Source organism: Pleurodeles waltl, chromosome 3_1 (genome assembly GCF_031143425.1).
Source record: "Pleurodeles waltl isolate 20211129_DDA chromosome 3_1, aPleWal1.hap1.20221129, whole genome shotgun sequence".
NCBI lineage: Eukaryota > Metazoa > Chordata > Amphibia > Caudata > Salamandridae > Pleurodeles > Pleurodeles waltl.
Window position 1 is genome coordinate 1441296463 of NC_090440.1, and position 24603 is coordinate 1441321065.

The window sequence follows — 24603 nt, forward strand, 5'->3', positions numbered from 1 at the left end:
TAGTGTAATTGTTTTTTTCCCCACCGAGAATGTATAATAAAGGTTTATGATCTGTCACAATAACAAACCTCCTGCCCCAAATGTAGCTCCTAAACTTCTCACTTGCCCAGACACAAGCCAACAATTCCTTTTCTATTACTGAATAATTGACTTCAGCCTCCCTCAACACTCTAGACGCATAGCTGATGGTGACTTCACCATGTTCCGTGTCCTGAACCAGAACTGCCCCTAAACCATATTTGCTGGCATCAACCATAATTTTACACGTTAATGCCGGATCATAGGAGTGTAAAGCTTTAGCATCAGTCATTTCAGCTTTTACCAATTCAAATGTGTCCTGACAGTCCTTGTCCCATTTAAATTCAACACTTTTCCTCAACATATTAGTCAAACACTTCATCTTGGAGGCATAATTCGGAATAAATCTGGAATAAAATTCACATAATCCTACAAATGATCGTAACTCATCTTTATTCTTAGGGGGAAGACATCGACGAACAGCATCCACTAAACCTGGTCTTGGTTTAACACCCTCCGACGAAACAACATGTCCTAAAAATTCAATCTCTTTCCTCCAAAATTCGCATTTCTCCGCCTTAACCACAACCCCATTGTCTTCAAAAATCTGTAATACCATCTTGAGGACTGTATTGTGAGCCTGTAACTGTTTGGCAAAAATCAAAACATCATCCTGAAAGACCACTACACCCTCGACATCTTTCAGCAAAAATGACATGATGCGTTGGAAGACTGAAGCAGCCGAAGCAAGGCCGAAAGGCATTCTACGAAATTGAAAAGTACCAAACGGGGTGTTAAACGCTGTTAAATGCCTAGAGTTTTCGTCAAGAACTCTAATAAGCTGAAGCTAAGTCAATTTTTTAAAACCAGACTGCGCCACTAAGTTTTTCTAGTAGATCACAAATTCTAGGTAAGGGAAAAGAGTCTACCCAAATCTCTTTGTTGAGACTTCTTAAGTCAATACATAAACGGATCTCACCATTGCGTTTGCGAGCAACGACAATGGGAGACAACCATAAACTGGATTCAACCGGTTCAATCACACCTGAAGATTGTAACTTTTCCAATTCTGAATTAAGGTCCTCCCTCAAACTAAATGGAATTGCTCTTAACTTGTGCTTTATCGGGATAGAATTATCTTTAACTTTGATACAATGCCTAAAACCTTTGATACATCCTAAAATTTTCCCAAAAACCCTTGGGAACATTAAATGAAGAGTAGACAAGTTCATATCATCACAGTCTCTAACCACCATTACCTGCTCAGTAGTACCTGGTCTCAATACCATCCCAAATAGACCTTGGTGGAACCAGCCTAAAATATTAAGACCTTTAACAGCAACATACACCTTACCACGGATCTTGCGCCCCTTGAATTCCAACACATCCTCAATGGAACCCTCCAATTCAATCCTCCTCCCTTCATAGGAAACAGGAGCTCTATCAGGTGGAAACAATTTTCTATGACCCCACGTACTATTGAACAGGTCTAAAGTTATCATAGTAATGCGTGCCCCAGAATCCACAAGCAAATGAAGTTTTTTACTCCCCACACAAATATCTACATACGGGTCAACACACTTCTCAAATTCATTCACCGGCAGTTGCTCATCTGTTACAACCACAATCATGTCACGGAATTCATTTTCCAAACACTGATTGGACTCTTCACAGATATCCGACACACTGCTGATATTAACCTTCTTGTCACACTTGACACTCTGACACACTCTAGCAAAGTTGCCCGTACGGCCACATTTGTGACAAATTACATTCTTAGCAGGACACCCTTTCGAGTCTTTCAAATGTGGAACATTCCCACATCTAAAACAAATATTAGTGCGTTTGAAAAACTGACTATTGTTAGTCTTGAATTCTTTGCGTGACGAGACAACACTGACACAAACTTTCTCATCTTCCTTGCGTTGATACGAAAGTTCTTTAAGAGAAATTTGAGCAAGTTCAATGCTTTTAGCTTGCTTGATAACCTCAAGTGAAGGATCACCCATCATGAGTAGTCTTTGTTGAATATGTCTATCATAGCAATTCCCAATGAGTTGATCCCTGACTAGTTGGTCACGAAAAGCACCAAATTGGCACTGTGCACACAATTTTCGAAGCGCACTAACAAAATCGTCTATCGATTCATTTTGTAGCTGGATCCTTTTGAAAAATGTGTGGCGCAAAACAACAAGACTGGGTTGTTTGTCAAATCTCACAATCAGCTTCTTCACTGTTTCCTGATATTCATCCAACTCTTCATTATCAGTCATTTCGATTTCAGGAAGATGTTTCAAGGTCTCTCGGCCTTCAAATCCCAGGGAATGTAATAACAAAAACTTTTTCCTTTCAGGTCTATAACGTGATGCCCCAATGGCTCCCAAATAAGTCTCAAAAGCATCAAACCATTGAGACCAAGCCACTGGTGGCTCCCCAGGTGTTTCAAGAAAAGGAGGCGGAGCCAAGACAGATTGCATATTTATGAAATATAATTAGACAATCTAGTGGTAGAAATTAAATAGTAAAATAAACCACGTACATAGAAACATCTGATGTAATTCTGAAGAGTATACTTATGCTGTTGTTCTGACAAAAAAAAAAAAAACAAGTAGCCAACCTCCTCTTTGGCAATGCTCAACCAAAAAGGTCCGTTTATTTATTTTTTTAGAGAAAATATCCCCTTGTTTTGACAAAAAAACGAGTAACCAACGTCCTCTTTGGCAATGTTCACACAAATGGTCCGTTTTCTAAGGGAAATTCGCCTTATATTCCCTTTATTTTTTTGAATTTTTTTTTTAAATTGACGAAGCGTCCTGAAGTGCTCATTTACGCACGGACGCGTTGTAGGAGAGCGCGCGTGAACATACGAAGCAAGAAAACGCTCGCGGCCGAGGACCGAAGATAAACCAATATTAAATATCACACACACAGAATTGCAAAGATGTTGTATCCAGGATAAATGAGCTAAAACAGGTAGGAGTATATTCCATGTTTATTTCCAAGGTATACAAGAACCACCTCCAGTATTCGTCCCCGGCACCACTCCAACCGCCTTCCTTTTACTCGCCGCACCTCCCGCATTCCAGCCCTCGAGCCCCCATCCAACCCTCAACATTCCACCCGACTCGCGAGCCCTCTACATTCCACCCGACTCGCGAGCCAACACAACACTATGGCTGACTTGCTGCGACCTTCTTGATTTGCCAGTAGTTCCACGGTCAAATCCCACGACAAAGAAATATTGTGCTTCTTGAAACTACACCTCATGGGTTAGTGACGTTCATTTATTTACTTTGATGGATGGCACACAAGAATGTGGCATTTCATTGAGAAAGGGAGAACTGGTACGTCTTGTCGCCATTGCAGCGAGCTAGTGGACTGTTGCCATGGGCACACCCATAGGAGTCCCCCCCCCCCACACCTCCCCTGCCGGAGTGCCAGACGGACGGGGCCTTCGAAGGCTGAGCAGTAAGGAGGGCCTTTCAGGATGGACATACTGACAGTCATTCATGGGTTGTGCGCCACCTCGGAAGGGAAAATAGATGTAGTTACCATAGAAGTTGGTCTCCTGCACAGAGATCTTCGTAGGGTAACAATTGCAGAACAATCACTCACTGAAATGGGTACAGAGGTGTTGAATCTCAAAAACCAAGTAAAACGACTGATGACAGCAACCTAAGTACTGCAAAGTAGAGCCGAAGATGCAGATGGTCGATTGCATAGGAATAAACTGCAGCTGCTGGGCTTACCTGGGAGAGCGAAGTTGACTCAGCTGAATACTTCTTACACTAATGTATCACACTGCAACCAAAAGGGTTGCTGACCATATACTACTGAAAGGGCACACAGAGGGCTGAAAGTAAAGCTACCGACTGGTGCCACCCCCGTCAACAACCCCAGGGCACTCAGACAGGAATTTTAGTTATAGAGACAGACTGTATATTGCAGGCTGTCTGTGAGGCAGGAGTAGTTGCTCCATGAAAATCATAGAATTGCCATCTTCGTGGATTGTATATGTAAAGTGCAGGCTCAGAGAAAACCCTACATAACTAAACAGAAGCTCAAAACTATGAATCTACCATACATGTTAATGTACGCAGCAGGACTCTGGGTGATAGCCTATGGGAAAACCAATTTCTGGAGGATGTATACTCCTGGTTGGAGGTGTAGAACCGTGAACCCCCTCCGCAACCTTCCCCACCCCCCCGCAAACATGAAAAGGAGGCACTATGCTCCAGGCGGAACGGAAGTCGCATACGCTCTGGAAACACATGCTCCTGTAGGATGTGCAGATCGGAAGACCTCCAGAGCAGACTCATGCCCAGAGTGCTGGTGCGTGAAGATGGTACAAGGGTCAGTGAGCAGATAAAGCACAAGAAGAGGGAGCAGTCAATGGACCGGAACACCCCGTCAGGACATCACCACTTGCCGGAGGAGGCTGAACAACAAAAGGAATGACATGGAAGTGTATAACGCTATCTGAATACTAAGTGTAGCTGATATGCTGTGGTATGGAGGGGGGAGATCTGAAAAATAATAGGTTTAACATCCAGCAGAACAGGATTACATACTCAGCAGCGGGACTAAACAGGCAAATGGATTAGCTCTTTATAGGGCAGCTGGAGGGAGATCGTGAGTAGCAGTCTGCCCCTAAGAGACTGGTATCTGCTTGAGACCACCTTCCTTTTACATACTGAAGCAATTAGTTAATATTTGGGTGTTCCTAGGACTCAAAATCTCAGGAGCAGGTGGAATATGCTGGGATGCGGATTCTGACCATTATGATGGGTAAGCACTCGGTTTTGTTGCTTAACTAATATATTTAACTACGGGGGGTTGATAGGAGAAAAATTCAGTATGCATGTTTTATTTTGATAATGACTGACCAGGTGCGGGGGTATAGTGATAAAAAAAAAAAAAAAAAAAAAACACCTTACCTTGGCTCCCACACTGCTCCTCTGCTTGCTCGAGGCGGGCACACACTTCCAGCGTGCCCTGCAGCCAATCCCGACGCTGCTCAAACAGCGTCAAGATTGGCTGGGAGCACCCAGCCAGGGCGCTCCCAGGCAGACTGGAGCCTGTGCAGGCTCTCTCCAGAGCCCTGTGCACATGTGTTTGGCTGGCCCGAGATGGGCAGTCAAAAACACATGCGCTCTGAGGGGGGTGGGGGGTTGGGTGTAGTGCTGAGCACTCCCCCTCAGAGCACATCACCTGTATTTACAGCCAGAAGTACAGTATGCAAGATGTCAGGAGAGGAGCAGAGATGCACAAATTATTATAAATGTGTGGGGTCTTTGGGGGAGGGAGGGGAGGAATAGGGGCAAGCAGGTCATGCCCCGAGAATTCCTAACCACAGACAAGAAATGCAAAGCTATAAGATCATGTTGTGGAATGTCAGGGCACGGGGTGAGGGGCAATGTGGCATGTGACGAGAGTGATATCTTTAATGCGCAGACAGGAGGTAAGCTTATCTTGCTTGCAGGACCCATGTGCAGATACGTCCTTCTACAGGGGATGCTAGAGGGTACAAAAGTCTTTCCCCTGAATATGTATGTCCCTAATAATGAAAATTAAGACTTATTTTACAATCAAGTCCTTACTGACTGACTGAATGGCGTCAGGGACTTCAACTGCCTACTGGATGGAGAATGGATAGGTTGCCCCCAAAGTGATCCACAATGTCAGGTATGGCTGAGGCACTGCAAAAGGCACTGCAAAATGTGTGCTGCGTAGACATCTGGAGAGCAATGCATCTGGGAACGAAGGAATACTCCTGCCACTCTCACGCATGGCACTTAAAGCAGGCTAAATTGGCACTGGGGACAGCAGTGAAAAAACGCTGGGGTACAGCTGGCCACATGCTTGGGGCAATATTTATCAGGCCACTGGTTACTCAAGTAAGAAACTGACAGGCCCCCTATTCTGGCACTGAGAAGAGCAGATGGGACAACTGCAACAGCACGGGTATCGATTAATAATACACTTATGGGTTGAATTTTAGCTGTAAGATTTGGAGATTGCAGTGGCGATGCTGGCAGCATTTCTGGATAAACAAGGGGGCAGACACGGGTCACTAACCGTGGTACACAACAGCCCGATACACAGGTTGGAGAGAGGAGGAGCAGGAAACACGGCCAAAGAACTGTAGCTATGATAAGGGTGGAACACTACGGGGTGCTGGGCGATTGATCGGTATCTGGTATTTCCACAGTTAAGGGAAACAGATGCACAATATCTAAATCCCTGCAAGGGAGGCGGGGTAGCTATGCACTGATGAAGAACACTGGACTGTGATGTAAGTGAACACCGTTAATTGCTTCTTCAATACAGTTCTATGCAAGAGTTAAATTAGTATATATATATATATATATATACACACATACATACATACACACATACACACACACACACATATACATATATACACACACACACACACACTTTTTTTTAAAATAAATATAGGTAGGTCTGCTAAAAGTGCAGTAAAGCCTATAGGAAATTAACACTAATTCCTTTAGCAATTTGTGAACTATCACTAGGACAGTTATCAAGCACATAGCATTAGAAGGTTAGAATTTAGTAAGGAGTTCAACAGGTTTCCATTTGTTTTACATAGTTCAGGGTTTAGTCTTCAGTCAACTCCATTTACCTTGGAGCTGCAATGTTAGAGACTTCCATTCATGAAAGTTCAATGCCTAGCCAGACTAACTGGGGAATACATCAATATGTAGTGCCATAGCAATAAATGCACTGGTGCAGATTATTGCCTATACACAAAGAAATAACATCTCCTGGTTGTGGAGAATTCTATAAAGAAAGACTACACCTATAAAGTAAAGGATTTCAAGAATGCTGTACATGTATGGTAAAAACATATCTATGGCCGACAATCACCATATCGCTCAGTAGAACACCGAAGCAGAGGTGGCTGGAGCTTAATCATGCAAAAGCAGGAGCTGACGGAAAAAGATCAATTACATCAAACTGCAAATACAAGAACAGCATGAAACTCCCTTGCCAAAAACAAAAGAAAAATCAACTTTTGACCACTGTAAAACAAACGGTCAACCTGTAAATTAAAAAATGAACAATTCTGCAATTTCAGAGTCAAGACTGCCTAGGAAAAGGTGACAGGCTAGATTTAAACGTGGAGACAAAAAATACTCACCTTTCACTTTGTGGGCACCAGCAGCTCGCACCTCTGCTTCACAGTCTTTCAGAAGATTCTGAAAAGCTGGGACGAGATCATTCTTGGTTATTTCAGGCCCCACGGCTTTCTGGAGCTGAGATATAAAATCCGATTGCACATTAACAAGGATGTAGGACTCACGGTCTACTCTTTTGCTCAAAGATTTAAATGACTAGTACTTTGACAGTAACAGGCCCTCAAGAACTGTTTTCTTAACCCTAACGTGGACCTAAACTTGCTAGCTCACCTCAGAAAATTTATCTGCCACCATGTACCGAACACGCCATGATTTGTCTTCTGTAGCTTGCCGGAGAGTTGGCATTACCAAGGCCTCTAAATCTTCCTCTGGAAGGAGCTGTGCGATGCTAACACAGGCTTCTACTGCAAGCAGACGCACTGAGTCCTGGAGAAAAACATAGCATGTAAGAAATAAAGCAGAAAAACAAGATGATAATTGCACTGACCACTTAGCACTAGAAATGTACGACGTTAAGAACGGGCACACCATTAAGGTAACAATATATCTATGAAGACCACCACCACAAAAAAAAAAAAAAAAGTCAAAGACCAACACAAAATAAGAAAAAGTGACATAGCAATATGCAGAAGATGCAGAATCAAGGGTAAAGAAAGAATTAACAGAGGACAGGAAAGGACAACAGCTAACAGACGAGTGACCCTTCTCTGCCCTATAAAAAGAAGTGTTCTTTATAAAAGAAAAAATTTAAAAAAACACAATACACAGGCACCACACAAAAAGATAAGTAAACACACTTCTGGTAAAGTGCCATGCAATGCAAAGCCCTTCTTTCTGTTAGAATTACAAACAGCAATTCATCCCATGTGGACAACAGGAAAGTAAGAGCAGAGTTCTGTCAGAGGACGCACTGCAGAAAAGCTACGAAGAGATGGTATAGCTGTGCAAATTAAGTCAACAGCACATAAGGTAGTAGTAAAAGTTTTGAGTGGCAACAAAAGAACGGCCACAAAGATACAGATTTATTAAAAGGAAATTAAAGCAGTTATAAAAATTAGGATTTCAGCAGAATCATTAGAATAGCTTCTAAAAGGTTATAGAACGTTGGTCATTTTGATCACTTCAGCTTCATGGAAAATATTTTTGGTCAAATTGAAAATTAATGGTAGCCAACTACACTGAAAGAGCATCAGGTCAAATGTAAAAAATAATTTGCTTGTTGCCCTTTGAAAACAATGCCTTTCAACAAATACAAATGTTTTCTAAAAAAAAGAATGGCAAATAAAAAAAACCCTCATTATAGCTAAATTAGAATTGCATTAAATTATTATAGTAATAATCTGACCCAGAGATCAGAGAAATCATCTGCAGCAGGAAAGCAGCAAGATTTACTGGAGCATGCTATGCTTTGTTTCCATATTAGTTGATTGCAATTTTGGATACTGCCATTTTACAGAGGCGAATAATCACTGATCACGACACTCTTCCACCCCCCTTTAAATAGATAACAAACACTATTCTGAAGTACAGCCTCACCAGAAACCTAAAACAAAAAAACTCAAAACGGAAGCCTCAGCCAAATCATCTTTTTCTATGCCTTGAAATCGTAAATTTTAGTCTTGAAATATGAAAGTCAGGACTAGGGGAGGTTGGTGGATAAGAGTGAGGATTTTACACTCAATGCTCAAAGATAGCAGTGCTATTGCTATCCTTTATCAAGTAAAAAAAAAAAAGAAAAAAAAAAAAATTGTACAAGATCTCTCAGTTAAGACCAACACCACTTTAACTATGAAAACATAACCCTTGCATGTATGAATATGTGGTGAGAACAAACAGCTTTTACTGCTTAAAGCCACTTTGATGCTTTTCCTTCAGCCACTATTACCTGCAACACAGAAGTTTGGGCGGTGAAGTGGGCACGTTGCTCACAAAAGGTTTGCTTCAACAAGAAAAATAAAGTACAGTAGAAAACCACTATGAAAGACAAAAGTTGGACTGAAATTGAAGAGCAACTCAAACCAGTCCAAAACAACCAACCATACATCAGAGAAGACCATGGCACACAATCCTCTAAAAAGAGTAAGAATTACCAACATGGTCTCTAAGCTGGACCAGATCAGTGTAGGATCAGAGATGCCACTTTTAAAAAGCAGTTTTCAAACAGAAGCTTACCTGTTCGTCCGAAGCCAGATTTGTAAACAGGGGGATTATGTCATTTTTTACATATTCGAGCTCCAGAACCTTGGCAAACTCCCCAAGCTTCGATGCTGCAGCACGTCGCACCATTGGGGTGTCATCAGAACACAAACTGCGGAAGTGTCTGTAGAGGGGGGGATTGGGGGGGAGAAGATAAGCAGCAAATAAATTTAATTTACCTTTTTAACCCAAACCTAGGGGTTTCAGCAAAACAGATTGAGCCTAAGGAAACAACAATGCCCAGAAAAAGTGGTCTAGTTAGTGCAACAGTGTATGACGAGACTGAGTAGAAAAAAAGATTGAATATCCGATTGAGTTGAAGTATATAAAAAAAAAAAAAAAAAAAAAAAAAAAACACAGCATGCATTACCATATGCTTTTTAGTATTTATACAAAAATAAAAAAGGGCTTTGGATTGCTGGTTTAAACTCATGACTACTGAAAAACACTTTCATACGCACTGCCTGATCTCTGCTTTTACAGTGCTGGAAACACGTGGATAGCACACGCTAAATAGGCCACATGCAGAGGTCCGTGAAGTGAACCAGTCACCACTTGCAAGGCGCTTGACCAGTGGCACAAAGTGTGCCTCCAAGTCCACAGGTGCATGCTCGTGGGATATTTTCCTCAAAGAGTCCACTGCCTTGTCCCGAACAACTGTTTCTTCTACGGTGGCCAAACTCTCCAAGGGAGGCTGCAAGAAAGCACAAGAGAAAAAGTAAAATTATTTCATCATCAAAAAGTGCCTGGACGGCTACAAGTGTATTGTTTATACAAAAACCTAATCCTCTCACCGAGCGCAACAAGGTAAATCAACAAGACGTCGTCGCCTAGAAGGCCAGTGAAGTCTGCTGTTTGCAGAGCAGCTACAAAACATGATCACAGTGCGTCCAGCTACTAGATATCCCACAAAGGAAATCAGGCTCTTGGGGATTTTATAATTCGAACATTGAGAACAACAAGACCAGAAAATATAAACGACGAGTGACTACCAAACTGATGTATGCCCATAATGAAAGAATGTAAAGGTTGCTCAGAACTCCAGGAATGAGTGGAGTCTTAAGAGGGACCATCCAGTGAATGACACCCCAAGCAGCCTCCGGCCTTAAACAGATAAAGACACATCCTAAAATTTGATTTGTTGGCGGTGTAGGCAAGGCTACATTGAATTTAAAACACTGCAATGTTGAGAGCTCCATTAAGAACAACTGGTTGGCTCAAGGCTAATAATAGCTGGAACAAGCTTTCTGCTCCAACATTCAAATGATTGTTTCCCCCTTTTTAAATTTAGATCATTCTATCAGCAGTGCCTGTGTCTTGGGCCAGTAACTCTAGTTCAGGGCCTTTAACTGGTATATCCACAGGCAGTGGGCTATACTGTTATTTTTTCACCGAGGGCCCCATTAACCTACTGAGCAATTCAGCTAAACCGCAACAATGTAGATGAAATGTTGGAAATGTCACTGGGAAGAAATTGGAAGGTATGATAAGGAAGGTGTGGCGTTCCAGGTGGGCATCACTTCTGCTAAGGTACATGAAGGTAGCTTATAAGACACTTGTTTATAACACCAGTTCAGTCTAATTGCTGCTTAGAGACGTATAGTCAATGATACTGCTCACAGTATCAAAAGCACAAAAAGATCAAATTTACAGGTGCTTCCAGGCACGCGAGAGAAAACCAAGCATTTCAGTCACACATGGTTATTAGAACCAAATGAAAGCAGAAAGTGTCAAAAAAACGTTAAAAAGTGATCAACCACAACATTGCTCACACAAGCAACAGGTATTTGTAGGAATAACATCATAAACACCTGAAGAAGAAAAGAAATAAATGTGGAGAAAAGGGTGGTCAGCAAAGAAGGGAAGTGTGGTTGGAGGCTTCGTCCTGGGAGATTAAAAATCAGATTCAGGGTCTAGGAAACATTACTTCTCAATCACAGAATGCAGTCTTTATTTGAGGACTACTAGAGATAGGGTTAAACTAAAAAGTAAAAAAAAAAACTAGACGTTATTAAAAACAATAAGTGCATATTTTCGTGACCCACGCCATGTTAGCAGTAACCCATGCATTGCTTCAAATTAGTGGTCTATTCAACTCCCACGGAGTCAAAATTCTGTTGTGATCATTCTAAAACAGCAGGACTTGATTTTGCTGAACGCAGCAACAGCTTGCTGTCTTACAACTTCCATTTTCTCATGCAGGCCCATATACATCTGCCTACATTTGACTATTTAAGATATATACGACAATATGGTAAACTTTTGGTTAATGGTATCATTTAAATGTAGATCCGAGACCTCAAAATAAAGACCAGTCCTTTGGATTCTGGGAGATATGGGCTTGCTTTCTTTTGATCATTGATCAACAACAGCAACAATAAGAATGAAAAAGCAGAACTCATCTTTTACATAACAGCAACAATGAGACTGAAAGAACAGGTAACTAAGTCGCTATTTCCCAACTCAGTGTAGACCGTATATTTAGCCTGGTAAGAAGGTAAATGCGAGATGGCCTAGAAGGATTGCAACTGTTCCTTTGCAGTTTGGAACCACTCCTCTATTGCAGGTTCATTAGCTTCCTGACCTTGGTGAACGCTCCTTGGAGGAGGGGTGTTTTATGTAGCACAACTATAAACATTTGGTATTTTTAGATGACCGTGGCTAATGTGTCTCCTTCATAATCTACATGTGGAACCTAGTAACTGGAAGATGGCAAATTCTCATGTATTTTTGTTTTTTCTTCCAAATTTATCAGCGTGTGTAATAACGTCTGTTGTAAACGTTATATCAAATAGTAGCCATGTAGTGAGGAAGTTTTTTTACTTCGCCACTCCTGGCTTTAGATGGTGTATGGATCCACATACACTGAACCGGCCGGCGTGTTTCACTCTGTGCATCTTGACGTAGTGAGACATTAATACACATCCTGAATAATTGGAATAAGGGATATTAAATGAACACTGCAATGTTGAGAGCTCCATTAGTTTTTTTTGGGTGTTTTTTTTTTTAGGTGGAGAACACTGAAATGTTGTTGGGGGGAGTTGAAAGAAACAATATTCACCTTTTTGGTCGTAACATGAATAATTACGTTGGTGTTGCCTTCCACATTATATGGATACTAAATTAGAAAACCATTTGTGAAACTTACAGTGTGTGATTGTATTCTATGTGTATCCGTGTTTCCCGTGTTTCCCTTGTTTTGTAACCTATGTGAGCCCTGTGTCATCTGCACTGTCACTTGTTCAAAATGCGACAAAGTCCATGTAAGAGAATGAATTGAATATACAGATCAATATGCGCACAATATCGGTTGGCGTCTAATATCAATGTGGGGGATTCGCCTATGTGTGTGTGTATATATATATATATATATAGAGAGAATGAATTAAGTTTCAATAAGTAATTAACAGAGGCTTGCAGATTTTTGGGGGTGTAATGAATCCCACCTGACGATTGTTTTTTGTTCAAACAACTCATTATATGGCAAATTACACTTTGTTAAAGCAGCCATGATGTGATAATGGTACTTACAATGTTTTGCAGCGAGTTGGCACAGTTATCTATTCATGTATGTTTGGCCCTAATCTCCTCAAAACCAATAGGCCTCAACCTTTAGACTCATTTACTTTGCCAATGGTTTTGATGATCCAGTGGGGAGATAAAATAAAGCCAGGCTGAGATTTGTTTGACAGGGCAGTAGCACAAGAGGTGTAGACGAGGCAGAAAGCAAAACCGCACACGCACTCATGAGTACAAAAACAAAAAATAGTTCCCTAAAAGTGAGTAGTGGAAAGATACGGTGAGCCATGCAAAGAGGTGGTAAAAGAAGCAATGCTTCAGGAGAGGGACAAACACAAGCATAACTAGGCAAGCCATCAAATAGGCCAGCATAATGACAAAGCCAACCAATGTTAGGCAAAGGGCAGGCTGTAAACCTACTATGTTTTTGGTAACCCCACATAACAAGACACATTATGCTGTCAGGTAGGTAATAAGCTAAACAAAAAAAAGGGGGGGGGGGGGGGGTATTTCCTACATTGTTTCTAGACACAGCACAGCTATGAGCAGCTCTTTCACCTTAAAGGGATACAAACTCAAAACTCCAAACAAATTTGAGCTCCTTGTCAGATAGGACGCAGAAGGAGATTTGAACTCAATGTGAGGTGTGCGCTTACAACCAGCCCTACTGTTTCCACTGGTAACCCGTAGCACAAAATCCAGCTAGGAGGTTCACACATGTAAGGCAAGACATTCTGCAGCTCGAACGTGGAAAATGGTTTTGAGGTGGTGTTTTTCTACAGCTTTCACAGGAGGACAAACTGCAGCAGTCAAATATGTTTTTTTTTTTCCCCCCACAAAAAGGTAAATCAAATATTTGACTGGGCAATTCTTACCAGCAGGCAGTGGACAAACTCTGGACCTCCAACGAGGACTGTGAAACTCCCAAGCTGTTCAGCAAGAGCCAATAAGACCTCATCTTCATCGTAAATAGTATCTGCAAAGCACAAACAGTTACTCTTGAACAGGTTGCAACCAATTTACTTTTATATGACGTTGCACAATTTGAACATGCATTAAAGCTTATCATGCTCTTTATAAACTACATTAATTGTTCAATGTAAAGAAATTACGGTTGAACTCTATGTCCCACGTTCTAAATTAAGCATCACAAAGTTCTCCTCTTAAAAACGTGAATATTCCAGCATTTGGCTTTCAACAAAAGGGGGTGGCATTCGCCTCACTTGATGCTCAGGACTTTGTTTAAAGTTAAGGGCTACAATAAATCATGTATATTGTGCCCTTTGAACATGCAGGCTTAACACCCTGCAGCACAAACACTTTGGCTATCAGTTTGCAGTACAACAGTACTAACCTGCAAAAAAGGTTTGCAGCTAATTAAAGATTGTCAAACTAGTGTATACTATTTGTTAATGCAAAACCTTTACTATTAAAATCGAGCACCCTTAAGGAAAAGTATTTTGCTGTGATTGTAGCATTACTGACAAGAGGTTCCAGCATGAAAACACGCCCACGATTGCAAAATAACTTGAGGCTGCTCATAATGTTCCCAGAATACTACTAGTTAAAATGCAAAAACACAAAGAAACCTGAAAGGACGACTGATGTCAGTTTGCTTTCTAAACAAAACGTACATGAAAATAGCAACATGGAAAAAAAAAAAAAAAAATCTTTAGCTAAGCTCTTGTGCCACTTTGGACACCATTTTTTGATGCACCATTTTGTAGAAGTTCTTTGATGCAGGCCGGTAGTAAAAAAAACAAACAAAAAAAAAAAAAACACACCACACACACACACACCTTACTATGATGGGCTGACATAAAAATAAATTCAGACCCTTGCGTAAATAAAGTCACAAAGGGCACCCACAACTATATGTACATGCATGGATGAAGATTTAAGTGCCACAGGAACTCACAGGATTTTAGAGAGGTAGCCTGGCCTGGAAGCCATACTCCCAGCAAATTTATTAATTCTATTTTTGCACGAAGAATAGATGGAATTATATGCTCGTGCAAAAAAAATAAAAAATTGCTGAGCACTTCCTAAAACAGTTTCCCTACACCCTCTTTCCACACCATGGAAAAATAGCTGTACTACTGCCCTTATAAGAAGAAAATGTCAAACGTTTTCCAGTTTTGGAAGAGATTGGAGAGTACTTGATGAACACCCTTAAACATGCAGGTTTGTTGGTGTGCACAAACTGAGATGAAGTGCAAGCTGGGGAACTACAGTTTGCCACCTAATTCCACCCTCTGAATTTGCAGAAAGGTGGTAAAATCCGAGCCTTGTCAGAATCCAAACCCTGCTATATTATGAGCCTTAGCATAATAAAATGAGATCAAAGATCTGCTATAATGAGGTAGTTACCCATAATTTGACACCTTACTTCATAAGGAGTAAAAAGAAACAAGGGGAACTTTTTTTTTTTTTTTTTTAAATAATGAGATTGGGAGGGAAGAGGATTTATGAACCTTCCAGTTTATCTTTTTATTTTTAAAGATAATCATTCAATAAAATTCCTTACACATGCTTCAAACTACCCCTCATTTTAAAGTATAGTCTTGACTACCTTCATGGCTAACAAAGTTAGATAACCTGTGGACAGTGAGGTAAACTGTAGTAAATTAGCTATTGTACCCCTCGGTTTAAAAAGATTTTACGTACCAGTAAGAAAAGGAAGGAGTTCGGTTCGAGTTCGCTCAACGCCCAATGCTAATGCAATGGTTGAGAGTTTCTTGATACTGTTGAGACGTAGCTGTGGAAAGAAAGGAACAAGTGAACTTAAAACCCCAGAGCTGTTAGAGATTAGTATACGAACTGGATAGGTAAATGGTTGGGCGTGACAAACCAGTTAACTTCTTGATTGTCTGTATAAAAGGACACTCATTGCTTTAGTCACTTAAAAAAAATATTGTAAGCACTCATTGTGAACTCGGTCATCTGCCAGTCACAGTTCACCTATTTTGTTACATGCCAACATACACGGAACACATCCTTAATTGAAAAGGAACAAATCGGGTTGACTTTAAACAAAATAAAAACAATTTTTAAAAAGTTAGAAGTAACTGTGGTCACAGAACAGCGCAATAAGTTAAATAAACCATCCGACGAGGGCTAACATTTTACCAAATAATTGGGGAAGGTACACTTGTGTGGCTAAGCATATGAAAACATATTACATATCCAGCTAAGCGTATACAAACAGTTTTGATTTGCCCATAACTGCTCATTCAAATGAGCAACAACAAAAAATGAGTACAGATTTAAACATCTCGACCCTGCTGGGGTTTCAAGACAGAAAGCAAAGACGTAAGCGTTTATAGAACACAGAAGCATACAAGATAAGAATGATGATGCTGCCCAAAGTAACAGTTCTTCATAATTAAAACTAATTTGGAAACTGTCAGGTTTGGAAAAAAAGAAGGAAGGCAACTATCCTTTCCATCAAAGATTTTGGAATTGAAACAGTTATGGTACATGCGAGTTCAAGCGTTTCAAATTACTTAATTTCTGAGATAATTTACCAACTCAATAAGGGGATATCTTATGAGCGTTACCTCTCAGTGTACCCACCATCTCTACCGCCCACAAATATGTAAGCTCCACCAACTGCTCCAAGTAATGAGCTGCACAGTGACTGCAAAGATCAACCAGGACAATGTATTGGCCTGCAGTCACCTTTTCAGCAACTGGCAGAAATTTCAACCATCTTCACCTCACAGTAAAGCTGACTTTTAAAGCCTGTATCAGCAACTACCTGTTAATCAGTTTGGCACCATTCTGTATTTTCATTAATCATTTTGTATTTTACACCAAAAAGGTAAACCAATTAATTTGACTGGAAATTCACTTTGCAAAGTAAGAATCAGGAGAAAATCCCAAATCATTCGATAAAGAGGAAAAATTAGGTTAAAAAAAACACACGAATGAATCACACAACATGCCATCTTGCTGAGATGATACGGTTATAAGCCAACTCAGTTTAGGTTGTGTAAGGCTATCTGTATTTAACCACAGATTCCATTTTGACCACGGACTCCATTTTATGCTTAGCTTCAAATGCAGTCACATTGGTGGCACAGGTATTTTTCCATGCAGAGCTTGTTAACGTGTTTTCACTTTCTCAACAGGAACGGGAACACAACATGAAGGATGCAACATTGATAAGGGTGTATAAGGATGAGAATGTTTATGGCAGAGAAGGGTACAGCTCGGTGTTGGAAATACACCTTGGGATATGTCCAATCTTTTTTTTTTTTTTTTTTTTTTTTTTTTTTTTTTAAACACTGACCCAATACAGCTAGTGCTTCACAATTTACTCACAGGGAGGGGGATTACTGGTACCAACCTCTTAAGTTTTGCTTAAAGTATATGAGGTGGGGAAGCTTGGCGCATAGGTAAAAGGAACTCATTCCTGAGGGGGGACGCATTACTCAAGAAAATCAGTCTGAAATGCCTGCCGTCTCAGCTATTCCGGGCTTCATCGCTTGACGTTGGCAGACATGGATGATGTTGGATTCAATCCCCATTGTGATGCATTTTTAATTCTTAATAATCTAGCTTCATTGTGGGCATGCATAAATATACTTATTCACTGCATGTACCTGAATGGTTGATATATTGCATTTTCCCTCTTTATTATTATCCAACTGCTGCAATTGTTTTAGCAGCAGCACGTGTTGCTGCATTCAAATTAAGTGCGCATGTTATTTTCATATATTTGAGACCTGGGAAGTGCCTTAATAAATTCATTACTCAGACTAAGTGCTGCATTCTTCAGCTTTGTTCCCATTTAGTTTGAAGCAAAGCAGAACAGGTTGCCAGCATGGAAAAGATCAAGGTTTTTTTCCAAATACTTGCACTACAATTGAAACACTTTACTCTCTTTACAGAAACAGTAACATACTTCTGTTTTACAGTACATGAAAGGGAAATTAAAGTTTGGTCAAAGAAAAAATTGCTTATTGTTGGACAAATACTTGGTTGAGTATGCATCACTGAGGTCATGGTCTTTGGACACCTGGACGTTGCAGGGTTTACATTACTTTAAAAAACACAATGTGTGCAGGCAACCAAAGTTACTGCAGTTCTGACATCTATCATCATGCAATAGATGTCCCAAGATTCAGTCCGATCTCATATTAGCATTTAAATGTGACAGGCTTTTCAAGGAGTTTTCAAAAGAATGGGAAATTAATGATTGGACAGTCATCTGTGAGGACCCTTGGGTTCAATCCAGGCTGTCCCTGGGTGTTGCATTATCTGTCTGGACCTGAGAGCATCCAGAAAGGAATTGCAATTAAGGGTTGCATTGACCATGTTAAGTAGAGGCATTCAGACACTGCCTTCGATTGCCTCAAAGAGAATTGCATGGCATTTGTCGCTGTAAGAGATGACCAATGATTTGAGGAGTTATAATTCAGTGCTATCTCGCTCACAGAAACTACAAGCATGACTGGGATAACAATACAAATTATCTGGTGACTCTATGCAATTAGTTTTTTTGAATAGTAGGCATTCCACCTAGCTCCATAATTAGATCATGGTCATCTGGAGTCAACTGATGACTTACTCAGACACAAGACCATATATGTAAACTGTCTTAGAGGCTGTTGCTACAAGGGAAATGTTATAGTCTTCAGCCTGTAAACCGCACTGCTCTTGAGTTGTTAAGTCATGTTAAGCTACTGCACTAAGAGTAGCGCAAGTGCAGTAACAGCAGCGATTAGTTGCAATGTCGAGAAAGCTTAGCATAGCTGAACACAGACTAAACCTTATTGACCACCTTGCTAATTGTTCCACCAGCACTCCAGCAAAAGGATGCAAGAAGGAAAAGAGACTGGAGACTTTGGCAGTGCCAAGAAAACAAAGTCTACCAGAATCCTAGGGGCAGTAACAGTGGTGACGTCCCATCACCAACAGAGATGCAATTAGAGGGGCTCCTTTTGGGTAAACGGTCAGAATCACCATGGCAATGTTTGGTTAGGTTGTACTGTTGGTGTGCCATAAAATCCAGTCTTTATAAGAGTTTGAGTGGTGGATAAGGCATGGGGTTACGTGTATACACAGAATGACTGAAGAGTGCCCTTCTACTGCTGGGGACCTTGTATAAGGTGGTCTTGTAGTGCAGGGCCTCGGAAGCACATGGGCCACTCAATGAAGCTAGGTTTTGTTGCATGCATGTTCACCCCCCCCCCCATTTCTGTAGCCTGACCAATAAACTGCAGTAGACTAGCTACTGGCTATCCCATGTTTTGTGGAGCGAAAGGGGCTAGTGGGGCTTAGCCTTCAAAGAGCAGACCCTTTCTGAATCAGGGCCCCTTACTCGTCATACCCAACCATGGCATAACTTACAGTGGATGACACTACTTCACATAAACACTGAAGCATTTTGTAGTTAAAAACTATTTGTAAACCTTTCCACTCACACAATTCATACTACAACTCCTAAATGCCCCTTTGCTGGGGGTATTTAGACAACAGCCCCCCCAAGTTCAGATTATGCTTCCCCCATCATTATTTTTTCAATCTTTAATTTAACCACCCACTTCTAAGTTAGCATTTTTCTGTAATCATTTCTTTCTATGGTTTGGTGAGATGATCATCGTTAACATATCCAAGTATCCTTTAAAATGCAATGTCTTGACATTTCCATTCATAAAGTCTAAGCTGCTTATTTGAATTACACCAATATACTGGCTAAAAATGTAAGCTGTACTGCCCAAAATAGGATTTGTAAACATTTCAATGATATTTAGAAAATGAAAAATTGTTTACGCAATCAACAAATATCTGTACAGTGCCACACCTGCACAGATATCATGTTTAAGCAATGCATAGTTAGAAACATTCAGTGCCCTTGAACTTCGGGCAATGGCCAAGACCTGACAAACGCATGAAGAAAATCTTCTGTCAGAGGTGAGAAAAGATATGAATCTGGCAATCTAGGACAGTTTACTCTTTGTAGATACTGTACATCACACTGATGTGATCCAGTAGAAACAATTCCAGCACCAGTATTTCATCGTTTGACAATCATTGCTACTACTAAACACTCAGAAAAGTACAACTTTGAAGGATCACTTCTCGTCACTTCACGGTCCGCTCTTAGTGCTCAATATCCCAGACTTGTTGTCTGAAGGGAAAGTTGAAGTTGAGTTAGTGAAAGATTGCCAAAAATCCAATATCCTTTTCATCACTGTCCAGTTTGCATGGAAGCCAGTTGCAAGCCTACTTTCTTTCACCTCTAAATTTAGACTGTTGCCCATTTAAAAAATAAAAAATCCACTTCACATGAGCCCTAGGTAAACTAACTGTGGCCTAAGTTTTGGTAGCATTAATGCACAATGGAAAGCAAAACAATTTCTCCAAATATGGTGCTCAAATATATATTGCATCCAATTTTGCCCATCATTTAAAGACCAAGCGTGCAAGCTCTCTGACCTGTTGTAATCCATCTCTGGGCTTTTAACAACACCCACTACACATCCATCACTATCACTCATTCGTGGGCTTGCCTTTCAAAAATCCTTTATCATTGGTAAATGCTTTACATGTGTCCCTCCTTGGGGCAGTTTTGTTACCGCCTTGGCCATCGACCCGGTTACATGGATAATTGCACGGTTGCCGATATGTTTGACTGAGTGAATGTATTTTTCCGTTTGTGCATCTCCTTCGGGCTCATGGTGGCCTTAGTGCTTTGATTAGGCTCTCTCATTTCAACTGTTTTACTTTTCATTTTCAATTTAAGTGGCAAGAAAAGTCCAGTTAGAGCTGTTAATGTTGTAAATTCCTAACTCAAGCAAACGCAAGACCCATTCCATTGCAAATGCTTGTTCCACCTTGGCATGTGGCTTAGTCTCTCAGTCACTGATTAAAAATAGCAGTATGTGCGTTTAGATTTAGTTTTGTTTGTGGCATGACATGCAACTGTGAGGCACCTCAACTATGATACTCCCAAGAGGCCACTGTGAATGGACAGAGGATGCCTTAGTTTGAAAAAAAAAAAAAAAAAAAAAAAAAGTGTATGTACCAGCTATAGTTTGGGCAAGCGTTCTATCCTGCATTCATCCCATCATGGAACAACAGTGCCTCTGGTAAAGCATCAAAATGTCTGGGACCATGCTAAGACCTTAGCTGCAACCTAAGGGGAAGAAGCGGGTCTTCAGAAGTTTACTCCCCAAAGTGCATGTAAGCTGTTCAATAGCTACCTACCAAGGAGTTTTCCCCCTGTACGAGTAGGAGGTATGAACGTTATAATTGGCGTACCTTCGGGCCTTCCGGAATAAGGCATTATATCTGGTGAGAAATTTAATGTGCAGCCATGCACTGCCTTAAGGTGCAGTCACAGTAAGTTTGATGCTATGATTTTTCTTTGACAAGAGAGTATACAGTTTTGGCAGTGGGAACAAAATGAACACTAAATCTCTATTTGAGTAAGGGTGGTATTATGTGGTTTGGGATTCTTCAGGGTTTTGGGGGGGGGGGGGGGGGGGGGAGAGGGGGGGGGGGGGTGAATTGGCTGCACCGCAATTGATATTACAATAGTCCAGCTAAATTGTCACCACTCACCACTACAACAGCCGGGACTATTTTGGGAGGAATAGCAGAAGGAAGTATTCTACAAGCTTGTCATAGGTGAAAGAGCACGACATGCTTGGAGACAGCATTTATAGGAAGAGTGAAGGAGAGTGGTCACTAAAACAATTTTTGAACCACAGGTTTACAAGAGCCTGCCTATTTTATTGCTGGTGTCCTTCTAGTCTTCATTTTTCAAGAGACTGCTGAGTTAGATGTTTTTTCCCCCAACGGCACCAAGAAACATTGCATATGTTGAGCTAAATAAACACAATTAACATAAAACACAACTACCACAACAGGTTTCTTCTGTATTGGCCCTGCAAATCAACCTATATCATTGATCCATGAAAGGTTATGAGGAACAGAAGCAAAGTGCTGAACACTACTATAGTGTTCTATTTTTTCATAATAGTGATGCTGAATAGAAAGTTGTTTGAAGGCTGAACGGGGAGAAGAGAGTGGTTGAGGGTGGATGAAGCAGTGGCCTCTGAATGTTGCCTAACGTTCTCTGAATTTATGGTGTTGAATAAACGCCTTTCAAAACTCCAGCCTTCTGACTTACTGCAAATTGATGGCAAAATGTTTCCGAATCACCAGAGGTCATCCCGACGAAGAACCCATGTACTCATCACTGGCAGTAACACAGGGCCTGGAAGCTCAAAAGATGGAGCTTATCTTTCTTTTCACCCGTCAAAAGGTGCAAAGCCTACGCACTGAGTGATGAAAACACATATTTCAGGTTTGAGTCTACAGTGACTCAAGTTGACAGCCCTCACTACAACATAAGCTGTCTGTTGCAACACACAGCCATTTCACATTGGGACGCATGCAGACTCCCCATCTTCTGTTGTCGAGAATTTACGATCAATGTCAACCTCAACTGTACTGTAAAGTCATATGGTGATGCACACACCTCTTTAGCGTGTGTAGAGAGGCGCCCACAATCGAGGTAGAGTTAAGCAGTCTATTAGACAGCAAGGAGCAGTACATCTATCTAGTTCCTCTGCAATCACAAACTGCCAGACCTCTTTATAAACATCCACAACATTCCAGAACCCAACTGTCCCCTGGCAAACAGCCAATCCAGATGCCACACATCTTCTCCATTAAACATAAATACAACCCAACACCATAGTGTATATGTCAATACACAGAAATAGCATTATATAAATAAGTCTTAACTTAAACAGCATCTAAATAAAATCCTAAGCGGACTTAAACTAAGAGTAATGCATAACATGCTCACATCTAGTGAGCTGTAAGCACAATAATATACATGTATCACAGCACTAACCAACCAACCACAAAGTCTTTATATTTAGCAGTAAATATAGATGGCCTGTATTTGAGGATTGGTAAATCAAACGTCCTCAACATATTGGATTGGAAGGTTCACGCTAACCATTCCCACTGGGAGCCACCTCTGAATTCCCTACAGGTTCTGTGTCTACCCCAACTCTATTGTCGGACCTTATTTGTTGATCATTCGACACTTAAACTGAACTAAATTGCTGTCTTGTGCATTATATCCTCACGCACAACTATGCTCATTCTCCTCCCACAACCACACATTCGGTGTTTGATGCTAAAGGAATAATCTTCCCTGTCTTATTTCCATGCTAAATTCTGCAACTTACCAGTCAGACAAAATGCCACATTTTCCCATCACTTAAGGCTGAACATCTGACTTACCAGGGTTCAGCAAACTGGTTACTTCCCTTTTTAGTGATAATCCCCAATTTGACTCTCACCCACTCACCTTGTTCCAACTTCACTACATGGTTCCTGTCATAGGAACCCTTGTACACCTCCTGCGCTCTTCTTAAGTTTGCACCCACAACTATAGAAGACCATTTCCTGTACAACTTCCTGGACACACATGCTGTACTGTCCTTTATAAAAACTGTTCTCTTCCTTTCAAAATCTTGAATGATCTAGATCCTGTTAAGGTTGCAGTAATCCAGTAAGCCCAAGTCATACTGTTCAACACTTTCCCCCCCACCCCCCAACACCCCACCCCCCCCAAATCAAAACCTATGACAACACTATTTAAATGTTCTACTGTGCCACTGCCTACAGGGTGATACACCGGTATCTCTGTAGCAGCACTTTCATTACTAGGTAAAAAAACAACCACATTTCTAGTATTAAACAGAGGACTATTATCACTGATGTAGGAAGTTGGCTCTGTATGCACTATTTCAAAGTAAGGAATAGTATGCACAGAGTCCAAGGGTTCCCCTTAGAGGTAAGGTAGTGGCAAAAAGAGATAATACTAATGCTCTATTTTGTGGTAGTGTGGTCGAGCAGTAGGCTTATCAAAGGAGTAGTGTTAAGCATTTGTTGTACATACACACAGGCAATAAATGAGGAACACACACTCAGAGACAAATCCAGGCCAATAGGTTTTTGTATAGAAAAATATATTTTCTTAGTTTATTTTAAGAACCACAGGTTCAAATTCTACATGTAATACTTTGCATGAAAGGTATTGCAGGTAAGTACTCTAGGAACTTTGAATAATCACAATAGCATATATACTTTTCAAATAAAACACATATAGCTATTTTAAAACTAGACGCTTAGTGCAATTTTCACAGTTCCTAGGGGAGGTAAGTAATTGTTAGTTCTTGCAGGTAAGTAAACCACCTACGGGGTTCAAGTTTGGGTCCAAGGTAGCCCACCGTTGGGGGTTCAGAGCAACCCCAAAGTTACCACACCAGCAGCTCAGGGCCGGTCAGGTGCAGAGTTCAAAGTGGTGCCCAAAGCGCATAGGCTTCAATGGAGAAGGGGGTGCCCCGGTTCCAGTCTGCCAGCAGGTAAGTACCTGTGTCTTCGGAGGGCAGACCAGGGGGGTTTTGTAGGGCACCAGGGGGGACACAAGTTAGCATAGAAAGTACACCCTCAGCAGCGCGGGGGCGGCCGGGCGCAGTGTGCAAACAAGCGTCGGATTTGTAATAGGAATCAATGGGAGACCAAGGGGTCTCTTCAGCGATGCAGGCAGGCAAGGGGGGGGGGGGGGGGGGGGGGGCTCCTCAGGGTAGCCACCACCTGGGCAAGGGAGAGGGCCTCCTGGGGGGTCACTCCTGCACTGGAGTTCCGATCCTTCAGGTCCAGGGAG

At 41.2% G+C, this 24603-nt stretch overlaps 1 protein-coding gene across 1 annotated transcript in view; it reads right to left on the reverse strand.

The window, feature by feature from the left end:
* PPP2R1B (protein phosphatase 2 scaffold subunit Abeta) overlaps window positions 1-24603 on the reverse strand; it is a 132720-nt gene that overhangs the window by 91574 nt on the left and 16543 nt on the right. Inside the window, exons 2-7 of the mRNA XM_069225003.1 lie at window positions 15567-15657; window positions 13775-13875; window positions 9842-10074; window positions 9357-9504; window positions 7455-7610; window positions 7187-7301 (exon numbers count right to left, since the gene is read on the reverse strand). Of these exons, the coding sequence (XP_069081104.1) occupies window positions 7187-7301; window positions 7455-7610; window positions 9357-9504; window positions 9842-10074; window positions 13775-13875; window positions 15567-15657 (844 nt within the window). The remainder of the gene's footprint in view (window positions 1-7186; window positions 7302-7454; window positions 7611-9356; window positions 9505-9841; window positions 10075-13774; window positions 13876-15566; window positions 15658-24603) is intronic.